This window comes from Sander lucioperca, chromosome 2 (assembly GCF_008315115.2).
Source record: "Sander lucioperca isolate FBNREF2018 chromosome 2, SLUC_FBN_1.2, whole genome shotgun sequence".
In the NCBI taxonomy this organism is placed as follows: domain Eukaryota; kingdom Metazoa; phylum Chordata; class Actinopteri; order Perciformes; family Percidae; genus Sander; species Sander lucioperca.
Genome location: NC_050174.1, coordinates 38247540 through 38259608, shown reverse-complemented (window position 1 = coordinate 38259608; position 12069 = coordinate 38247540). Strand labels below are relative to the sequence as shown.

Genomic DNA, 12069 nt, shown 5'->3' with positions numbered 1-12069 from the left:
TTTAACTACATTAAACAAAGAAATCCATACAACAACAAATATACCACAAGATACATGTTTAAGGTCACAATAATAATTGCACGGGTTTTGGTGCCTTGCATAAGAGCACCTTGGCAGTGCCCAGGAGGTGAACTGGCACCTCTCCAGCTACCAGTCCACACTCTGTACCTTGATCCGTAAGGGGACTTGAACCAACCTTCCGGTTCCCAACCCAACTCCCTACGGACTGAGCTACTGCCACCCATGTATGACTGGGATCGCCAAATCTGACACAGTGACCATCTCAACAGACAAAATTACTGTGTAGTCTGAACCAGACACAAGGAAGACCGAGCTGACAACAGCTGAGGACATGCATCTTTGTCTAAAAGTCACGCTAAAAGTCAAAGTCAAGTTTTTGTTTTCTTTTAGATGGGTTGCATCTAGTTTTTGTTTTTAAATTGTACTTACTTGTCAAACACAAGCTTTCCAACAATCTGACACAACCACCATTTTAATTCTGACGTAACATCCAACTAATCTGACTGACCTGGAACTGAAACTCCAGCAACACTTGGGAGTATAAAGAACAACTTTACGGTTATACAAATTAGGGTTGCACGATATTGACAAAATGTGATATTGCGATATTGATTATGAATATTGCGATATCTATATTAATTTCGATATTTTTAAACATATGCAAAATTACAAAAGTTAGGGGAAAACGAATCAAAATAGATTCATAACAAATTAAACAAGTTTTCTTACAACACAAGGTTTATTTGAACTGACTGTCATATTGGACTGGTCCAACATGAATAAATAAATAAGGACCATGTCTACAGAACAGGACATGTTCTACTGGTGGTACAGTATAAAATAAATAAATAAAGAGAACAGGACAACTTTTCTTTCGCTTCTCTGATCCGTTCCGTTTTGTTGTCTCTCTCTATTTCTTCACTTACACTGTCACTCTGTTGAAATATGCACACACATCACATGGTACGCTCCATAGGGTTTGGCACGAAGTGGCCCCGTGCGCTGATGTGCACCAACACGTGGCACGGTAACTGGCCAATGAAATGATGATCATTCTAGCGTTTCAAGCGAGCTCTAAGTCAAACACAACTAAGCCACACAGCCAACGGACGGGACGCAGCGCTCCACAAAATAAACTAAATATTGCATATATTATTGCGACACTTTCGATATAATATTGCGCAACGTGATATTGCGATAACGTTATTGAGTCGATATATCTTGCACCCCTAATACAAATGCGTTTAAGCTTGTGACATTAACTCAGGGTCATCAAAAAAACGTTACCATTGGTAACGGCTTATCAATGTGTTGTATGACAACCTTAAAGAAGGCCACAATCTGAAACTGAATCACAAGTGTTGCTGGAGTTGTGCATCTTCAGATTTGTCATTTCTCTCTGCACCTTGGAAGAGGTGACGTTATGGCAGAAATCTTTACTCTGCTTCTAACCTTTGTGGATTTTCAGATGTAGTGAGCGAGCAACACAAAATTGTGTTTTTTGTTGAATCTATCAGTGTTAAAAGGACCATTACAGAGACTCATCACCAGGGCCACACGCATTTTGCGGACGCAAACTTTTTGCAGAATTTTCCGCAGATTAAATGAAACTCAAGACTGTTAACGCATCTCCACCACAAGCAGAAAAAAAACAATCCACAGATTTTCATTCTGGATCACCGCTGAAAACTGTAAAAGAAAAAGCCGCAGATTCTTTTTGGGCCTGCTCATCACACACGAAACCATCGGAGGAAAACCAAATGTTCTTTTCTTATTGACCATGTTTATAGGAAAATCACATTTTTAGATGTTGAATTTAGTATTAATAAAAGTGACCATTCTAATTAAAAACTATAGTGCAGTATTCATATAAGACATTTAGGATTCATCAAAATCTACAGACAATCTACAGTTTAAGACTGAATGACGTAGGTCAGGTTGCTGTAGGCAGCTGACGGCCTGGCCTCTATTCATATTAGGTTTTGGTTTGAGGTTGTTTTTTTTGTTTTTAAATCAAACTGGTTTGGGAAATTTTCAGACCTCGTAGTCTATGAATTTATTCGTCCAAACTTCTCACTCAAATCCTTGGGGGATTGTCTGTGTTGTGGTGTACGGGGCAGAATACTCATCAGTACCTAAAAACGGAGAGAAATCTACATCTAAGGCCCTTTTTTAACGATCTAAGCGCACGGCGTTAAGCGTGTGGCGCAGGTGCGTTTAGGGCGTGTAAAATCCACTTTTGCTAGTTTAACGGGGGGTAAAAGGGTCTGCGTGCCAGGCGCATGGTTCAAAAGGGTTGTACTTAGTGTCTTAATTAATTATAGGTGTGTATTGGGCGTAACATGCAATAAACCAATCAGAGTGCCATCTCCCTTTCCCTTTAAAAGCCAGGTGCGTTTGTACCTTGGCGCCATGCTATTACGATGGCGGATTTGCTGAGCAGGAAGGAGAGATTTTCAGGAGAAGAAACTGAACTGCTCGTGCGTGACGTGAAAGGTAGCGAGCAGATCATATCATAATACTATTTCACATTGTAATATTTTTATTTTTAATCTTTTGCACGTTTGTGTGCTGCTGTCCCTGTGTGTGTAAGAAGCATAGTGTGAGCGCGCTGTGAACGAGCCTGTTAAAATAACAATGAAATGCTGCGTTATTGACTTTAGACCAGGTTTTTGTTGCTCAATGGCGCGATCACTTTCCGCTGCCTCAAGATAGCAAAATACGCCAGCAGGGATGGAACTTTTTTGGTTACCTGCCACTGTGGCTGGTGGATTCCAAAATCTACAAACCACTCAACTTTTTCACCAGCCACATTCTGTTTTTAACCGGCAATTGTATAACTGTGTGTACAAAAATAATACAACCAGATCTATAATACTCAATCATGTTTATTTCCTAAAGTCTTAAGGAAAATACTAACATTCTCTTTCTCTCTTAGCACACGCATACAGTGTTTCCACTAGGATTTATAGTCTTTGGATCAGAATAAAATCTGTTTTACTACTGTGAGTCTGTTCAGCTTTAACGTTACAGATATCACACAGAGCTAACGTTAATGAACAAGTCCAGATACATAACATTTTGCAATGTGCATCTCAGACCACATTTTAACCCGCTCTGGCTACTACTACTGTCATTACTGAACATTGTGCCAAAATATATGAACAATAACGTTGCCGTCAGTGGGCTTATTTTCTAGCTAAACACTGCTCCAGCACATAGACGGTACCTTAGAAACAACGTTACGTGAAACGGGTTTAGAAAGGAAAACAAAATGCTGAGGGAACATTACTACGTTTTGATGTTGGTTTTGAGCGGTATGCTAGCCTAACAAGCCAGCCCCACATCAAGATGTTGGGTCTGGGAACTCACCATTAACGGAGCTCAATCCGAGGGGCGGGATAAACAGTTGTCTTTCAAATTCCCTCTGCACACAATAGGATAGCGCTACAACCAGGCAGAGCAACGAAGAAGGTAGCGAAGCTAGTTGATAGATTAAACTTTTGCCGCATCCGGTCGGCAAAATTCCGAACACATCTTCCTTTTTTAAGAATGATTTCAGTGCCGTTCTTTGTTCTTTTCTCAAAGAAAAGCTTAACTCCAAGTCTTCCAGAAGACCGCTGTTCCCAGCAGCAGCCATAAGCCCGCCTACCAACTCTATACACGATGTGATTGGCCTGACCAGAGTTTGGTTTTTCCAGCTCGCAAGCCAACGGAGAGTTGCTAGACCCCCCTGGCTGCAAATTAAATTTGCTGCCGCTAGGGTGCGTCTAGATTTCTAGGCTATCCCCCCAAAATAAAAACTCTTTGGATCTACACGATTCACGTGGATGACATTTTCCCATTCAAAACGGCAATTTTCGCCAAAAAGCGACTAGTTTGCATGTGTGATAAAAACATAAACAAATAACAGGAGGCTTACCATGTCCAGGCAGTGGGGGGTGGGGGGTTGTGGGAGGGGTCTAGGTGAGGACCAGGGTCCCGTCACTCGGCCTCTTCATGCAGTCAAACGTCTCTCGGCTGTCAGCCTCGTTCAGTTCGTTCAGAGTCTCACTGTGAGAAGAGAAAGAATCCTACATTCAGTAAATGTCTCTACCATACATAAACATTCACACCCTTATACATTTGTCGCCTTGGTGATACAGCTTTAATTTTTGTATTTGTTGCTGATAATGTGAGTGATCCCCGATTTAAAGCTCATTCTAAGCTGCTCTGAAAAAGCATCAGCTAAATGCTTAAAATGCAAGGCTGCAATATCAAAGCTAAAAACATAATCCCAAAAGTCAGATTTGCAACCATTGTGCTTCATATTTCACAACTAGAAATCACAAGCATTTTGACATATCTCAACATTTGCAGTAGATGTAAAACACAAGACATGAAAAATAAAGCAAAAAAGCTTTCGGAAACATTACATTTAGGCTCAGACCGGCTTCATCAGAGAGAAGCTGCTCAAGATGTTCTTTCTTTAAATTCTGTTAAAACCTTCCTGCAGACAGCAGATCCACACCGACACTCCTCTTTCCAGAAGTATGGCCCAAACTATATAGACACCTGGAAAACCGCCCGATATGTGGTTTTAATATCTCATATCCAGGGTTTTTCCTGGCTCAGAATGGGCCTTTTGGGGACGACTACACACAGCAGTAAGCATGATCAGTCCGCGTACAATAAAGGCAATGAGTCTGTGTTACCTTATTTGATAGAAATCTATGCATTTAACTGTTATTTCCAGACTGATCTCACTAAGTGGCGTATGTATGACACGCCAATTTGTATGCCATTTTTTTCTGACAATTTGATAAACAACAATATGTGTTATGCTTGAGTAACTAAAACCCCAATTAACACAACTGGTTAAACAAATGATATCAATATATAGATAAATCACGGGAGAGTCCGGTATCCAGCCTGACTCTGGAGATAAAACTGAGATTAGCTCTCATATTCAAGTTTATGTTCTGCTTGTTCTAGATTTTCCTTTGGGGCTGGCTAAAGCCTCTTTGGGGGGGGGCGCCAAAAATTCCTCTATGCAGGAAAAACCCTGATGTCAACACCATTAACTTTAATGTGCTGCTATCAACAGCCTCCACTCTCCTGGCTTCATTCTTTCTGCCAGATGTTGAACCTGCTGCAGGGATTTGCTCCCGTACAGACACAAAAGCATTAGTGACTAAGGTCCAACACTGATGTTGGGGGGGATCAGGTCTGGCTCACAGTCGGCGTTCCAGTTCATCCCAAAAGGTGTTGGATGGGGTCGAGGTCAGAGCTCTGTGCTGAACAGTCAAGTTATTTCACACCAAACTGGTGAAAGGCATTTCTTTACGAACCCGGCTTTGTGCACGGCGGCATTGTCATGTTGAAACAGGAAAGGGACAAACACAAACTGCTGACAAAAAGTTGGAAGTATACTATTGTCTAAATTATAATTGCATGCTGTAACGTTACCTTCTTTTTGTTTGCTTTCATTGGAATTAAGGAGCCTCGCCCCCGGACCAAATATCGGTGCAAAAATCATGACATACTCACTTCTAACACTAAATGAATCCACTTAGTGCTGAAACATTTAGCCGATAATTGATTAGTTGTTTAAGTCATCAAACAAGCAGAAAATGTCAGACTTCCCCGCAGCTTAAATGTTCGGATTTGCTCTGTTTTATATCACCGACTGTTATTCTGTTAAAAAAAAAAAACTTCTGTGGCCGGGTTAGCTCAGTTGGTAGAGCGGGCGCACACATATAGAGGTGTATGCCTGGACGCAGAGGGTCCAGGGTTCGGGTCCGACCTGGCCGATTTCCTGCATGTCTTCCCCCGCTCTCTCCCCTTTCATATCTAGTTGTCCTTTCCATCAACTTGGGCTCTAGGAACCTATATCGATATCTGCAGCCTCAGACTTTTCAACAGATTAAAAGTCAACACTTCAGTCAACAATTTAGCACTCCTAAAACATTATCGGATTCACGGTGGAGATTGGCAGTTTGGTTTTGAGAGTTTCTGTTTTTATTTCCTGTTTCCTGTCACCTGCATCATTTGATAAGTGGATTTACGTTTTACAGAGCCGTGTCGGCTCCAAAAACAACACAACAACAATCCCAGAGCAAAAGCTCTCCGTCTCGCCTGTGACTCACACAATCCTGCGCCGTGTGTGCGCAGTTGTTGTAGCCAGTTAAAAGATACATTCCACGGCACATACGCTCCGCCAACGGTCCGCATGAGTTACGCATTTAATGTAGCCAAAGCGTAAGATGTGTAAAATCAGTGGAGTTCCCGTTTAAGTATTAATCAGTTTAGCAGCTTGGACAACTCCCAACTTCATTGTTGTTTTCAGTTTGTTCACCTTACAGAGTTAATCCTGATGATCTGAGCAACTGGATTTAGACCAAAGCGTTCCTCACGGCGGTCCAAAACATTTTTCCAATTATGTTTATGTTAAAATTCTCATCTGACTCGTCCTGTACAGGCCATTTATACAAACTATAAAAACGTTCCTCTTGCCTCTTGTATACAGTACATGTCCCTGTTTCTAAGAGGATCTGTTACCATGCGTCATCCCATCACAGTGTGAGTCATTCGGCTCATGTTCTTCTGTGATGAGTTAATGGTTTTACTGAACAGATGCTTCATGTTGAATATACAATTTCAAAAAATGTTGCTTCAGTGGCTGGGTTAGCCCAGTTGGTGGAACAGGCGCACATATATAGAGGTTTACTCCTCGACGCAGCGGCAGCGGGTTCGACTCCGACCTGCGGCCCTTTGCCACGTCATTCCCCCCTCTCTCTCTCTCTCTCTCACCCCTTTCATGTCTTCGTCTTGTCCTGTGGAAATAAAGGCCTAAAATGACAAAAAAAAATTGAAGTTAAAAAATTATCTTTAAAAAAAGTTGCTTCTTATCCTGATTAAAAATAAAAACCAGACTTCAACAATAACCCAGCCTTCAATGTTTTTTTTTTTTCTTCACAAGCCACTTTGATTCCAATGCCGCTGTGAAATTGTTTTAACGTGATGTGGCCACAGACACACCCACGCCAACGCGTTAATTAAATTACGCCGAATCTCTTCGCACTATTGAATGCATTAGATGAAGCAGCTTTGCTTTGCCCACGCGGTCAAATGATAATGAGATGTGAGCCCGAGCCTGTGGTGTAACCATGTGGTGGTGGTGGAGGAGACAGGGCGAGCGGAGCAGTGCTGAGGTATAACTTCCCGAGGGGAACCGCTGGGGTTGAGCTGAGCGTCAATTAGATTCCCCGTCACCTTGACCTCGTTTTCAATGACTGGCTGATGGTGCTCACCGTTACAGCTCTGCCCTTATTCACCGCAAGTCTGGACTCATTTTAAGCATCCAGTAGAAGAAACTAGGTGTAGGAGCCACATGTTACTCCTGTATTTTTGTTTATGGTCACATTTATATTATTATATTTGTTTGCTTCACCTGTTCACCTGGTTTTTGGGTTTTGACAGAGAGGGGGTGAGCCTAGGAGCGGACACTTTCTGTTGACCGCACTGACGCACTTATTCGCATCACAAAGTAACTTTACATTTGGTAACTGCAGTGCTGGTTGTATTTTACGTGTGGAGGAATAAATCATTGAAACTGGATCTTCAGCGCATCACAGTGTGTTTTTCATCTCTCAGTATTTAGTCCCTCGCGGCAGCACTTTTTTGGACTGCTTACAGCTGCAATACTAGGGCTGGGCAATATATCGATATTATGTCGATATCGATATATGAGGCTGGATATCGTCTTAAATTTGGGATATCGTGTGGCCGGGTTCGATCAGGCGCACATATACTTGGAGGTGTATGCCTCGACGTAATTTTCTGAACTTACCAGACTGTTCTAGCTGTCTTTAATTTGCATTTACCCACTTAGTCATTGTTTCCACATTCCTGATGATTATTTATCAAAAATCTCATTGTGTTAATATTTTGTGAAAGCACCAATTGTCAACCCTACAATATCGCCACAATATCGATATTGAGGTATTACATAAAATATATTGTGATATTTAATTTGCTCCACATGGCCCAGCTCTAGAATAAACACACCGTGGCATGAAAAGAAAAGACTCAAGTAAAGTACCTCCAGTTTCCCACACATAGACTAATGTGTGGCAGGGCGCCGCACTATCAACACCGGCCGCCGCACATTGCGTTTCGTTATTAAATTAAATTATTATTTTTTTTTTTTTTAAAATGCTATTTAAAAACACATTCAGCTGCATTTTCTTTCCCTGCTCTCCTCCGTCTCTCTGTCACTTGTGTCTTGCTCACACACACACACACACACACACACACACACACACAGCTCCTCCCACCGTGCGGTGTTTGGTGTTTTTAGCCCCCAACGTCGCCTTCCAGGCAGCGCGGCAATGGTTATGTTTAGGGTTAAGGTGAGGGTTAGCCTAGCTGCCTGGAAAGCGACGTTGGAGGCTTAAAACACCATCGAGCCCACCGTGCACACAGCGTCTGTCTCCATAAAGGAGAGAAGATGGCTGGCGAAATTCACAAGGTTGGTAGGTATCTATCTCATGAACACCTTTACACAATCACACATTAAAAAGTGCTATAAAAATATTTTATCTTCTGAATACAATGTTGTCAGTGTGTTAATGTTGGAGTCCCGACCCTACTCTTAGCAAACAAGTCAGTTTTAGAAAACTCTTGGCCTGCTTTAGAAAGTTAACTAGTCACAAGTTTGCAGTAAAATGCAGTTGGGTTGTCGAGGTCAAAACACTATATGTAGCAGCTGTGAATCAAATAAACGTATTATAAATAATGTTATGTCATTTTTTACTCTTACACTGAATGTTTGCTGCTTCAATCCAGATGAGTATTGAAAAGTATCCCCTCCCCCCCCCTCCACAACAAATTGCTTTCTAATCTGTGGGAAACACTGACCTTAACATTTGGACAGTTTGAAGAGAAATTTCAGAAAAAAAGGATGTTGATCAATATGGCACAGTAACTACCTGGCCAGCTGCTGAGATTTCTGCCTTTCAAAAGCACCACGATGCCGCTTCTACCAACCGCACAACTTCAAAGCATTTACAACTGGTCAATAATGGAGGACGTTGCTACGTGTGAGAGACCCTGAACTCCACACATGAATGCCAACAAGCCTTATTCTCACACCAGCAACAAGGAGAGAGGAAAGCTGGTTGTGGTTGTGCCACAGTGTTCGGTTTGGTGAAGCCTCACCTCTTCGCATTTCTGCTGCATCTCTGCTCTGATCTCGGATGAAAAAATGTGACTTCATTGGCTGTCAATGACAGGCTGCAGAGGAAGAGGAAGGTGATGTAGTGGCAGATTGAGGGTGGCGCGCCATAGATTACTTTACATGTATGCCAACGAAAGTGACAAGCTTGTAAACAAAATAATTCAGAAATTCAATATTCAAAATCTGCATTCATTGCTACCGGATCTTTAGAGATTAACTGGGTTGTAGGCAGATAAAAAGGCTATCATTACTGTGGTTGTATCTCTTTAAACCTGCACATATACTGTGATGTATGCCAAGGATTTCACTTTTAAACCGATTTTTGCCAAAAAAAAAAAAATAAATGTAGAGGGGATCCTGTAGAATGTTACAGGATATCCTCAAATATCCAGGGAGTGCAAATACACAATGACTTTTTGGCTCGTCGATTTCTTTTTCCCTGTTTAAGTAGTAAAACGGCATAAAAATGTCCATCGTATATATTTTTCTATATTGTTTCTAACGCAATGTCAGAAAGCCAGCGGCTGAACTGCATTACGGCAATATTTATGTAATTTGGCCGACACTTAATGTTCTGATCCTTGAACGGTTCATTTTGCACTTTAGTTGATAAAATGTTTTACTAAAATGAGAAAATATCCAGTTCATTTGTCAATTCACACCATAATGTAAGAAATAGGCTTTACCATGTAGTTATTTCATGTAGACTATTTATTTATTGAATTACCAGAATACATGCTACATCGTTATATCGTTATCGAGATATGAAATGACCTATATCGGGATAGAAGATTTTGGAAATATACCACAGATGTGGAAGACGTAGCTGAAACATCTGTGCATCCCTGAAGTACAGTACTTGAACAAAAACTTAAACTAGAAGGGCACTCGGAGAGCGCAGACCTCCGCCAAGGCAGGCCCTATCTCGCAATGTTAACGTTTAGACTTGGGGTGGGAGGGATTTTCCCAGCCGGGAACTAATTTTTACAATTATTCTGACACCACAGGAATGCAGCACAAATGCCCTATCTTACAATGTCACTGAAAGTGAAAAATAATTTGTGTATCCACCCCGTGATTTGAATTAGCTCCAAACTGTAATGGGTTCTTCCTTGGCCCATGCTACACCCTTCCACCACATAATCCTGCTGGCAAACAGAGCGCAACGAAAACATGACCTCATGTTCATTGAATACAGGTGATATTAGAATTAAAAGAGCATTCTGATACATTTGCACCCCAGCTTTCTCTTTTTGTTTTGTTGTTTTTCTTCTGTCAAATCTTTATGGCGAGACGCAAACTTCCATTGGGATCTAAATTCAAAACACAGCCCAAAAACTCAGCTGACGTGCAATCAAACAAGAGGTGGCAGATAGGGAGGACAGGTAAACGTTATACAGGCAGGATCATCTCAGCACCAATGCCACAAAAAAAAAAAAAAAAAAAACAGTGAATGCTAAAGCACCTGGTACAAGGACAACAATCATGGCTGTCTATACTAGCATAGAGTATTCTGCTGCACTTATAATAAATCCCCCATGTGGGCTCATTTTCTAATAACCTTTCATCTCCCTGAAGAGGGGAAGTGATTAAACGAAGATAATTAAAAATACAGCAATGACTTTTTAAGGACGTTGACGGCGGTGCTGCAGTAGCAGCAGATGGCGAGCTCAGCGGGTAACAAAAAGACAATGAAAACAGGCCAGAGAAGTGAGTACGTAAGCGAGGATGTTTTTTCCCCTCTAGATGAAAAAAAGACTTTCTACACAACTCTAAAGAGTCTTAGTGTGACCTGCTTTACATAAATAAAAGCCAATACAGTATGAAAGAACGGTATGAACGCTGGGTGCTTTAAAGCATCTCCTCCCTCTGAGTCAAGTTTATTTGCATAGCCCTTTATCACAGTTACAGTCTCAAAGGGCTTCTCAACGCCCACATCATGAGACAATAAATGAAAACGACACACTCCAAACTCATATCTTCAGCGAGGACAAAAACCCTGCAAGAGCCTTTCATTTTGTTTAACCAAACAGCAATTAGCATCATTAAACTCCAGTCGGAGAAAATGTTTGCAACAATTAGGCCACGTGGGCAAAATTAGGTTCACTACAGTTAAGTGATGTGTTACAAATGTAGCACTTTGTTGTGCATGAAGAACCAATAGCTATCGCTGGTTATGAAGACTGTTTCGATAAAGGTTGTGCAGCAAGCAGTGTTGGGTAGTAACTAGTTACATTTAATGGTGATACGTAAATAAACAACTGTAATGTGTTACAGTTACTGTGAAAAAAATATGTATTCAAATTTCAGTTAGTAATCAAAATGTAGCTAATCACAAAATAGTCAAAAACGTCAGAATATATTATTTTGGATAAAAGCTTATATGTAGAATATAGGAAAAGTCATAACTTAAGTCTCAACAATATCATTCTGTTGCTTTGCATTCTTTTGCCGTGCAGGAATGCCTTCTTTGGGCATATTTCAAGATAACGCAGGTCAGCAAACACGTTGGGACAGATTTGAGTACAACCCCATCACGGGTAGGATGGCTTACAAGGAGCTATCTCTACATCCAGACCGATATCGAATATAAAATCCGATATTCCGATATATCGGCCGATATATATATTTAAAACAAAAATCTAAAATTCTAGAATCTGAATTAACTGAGTTAAGCCCTAGGAACATTTGAATATATGATCAAATTTAGATTAAACTGACAAAGGAAAGTAGGATGTAAAGTACAATGAAGCACTCTCAACAGATTCTTTACAGTCTTTTCAACATTTAAATTCAAGTTCTTCTTTTACTGTTGAATATGGCCTGAT

General features: G+C 41.0%; 1 protein-coding gene across 2 annotated transcripts in view; it reads right to left on the bottom strand.

Moving 5' to 3' along the window:
* The window catches only part of LOC116054048 (spermatid perinuclear RNA-binding protein-like), a 91704-nt gene that overhangs the window by 50296 nt on the left and 29339 nt on the right, over window positions 1–12069 (bottom strand). For both annotated transcript variants that reach the window (XM_031305347.2, XM_031305348.2), the window contains exon 2: window positions 3944–4074. In XM_031305347.2, the coding sequence (XP_031161207.1) occupies window positions 3944–3946 (3 nt within the window). In that variant the 5' untranslated portion in view covers window positions 3947–4074. The remainder of the gene's footprint in view (window positions 1–3943; window positions 4075–12069) is intronic.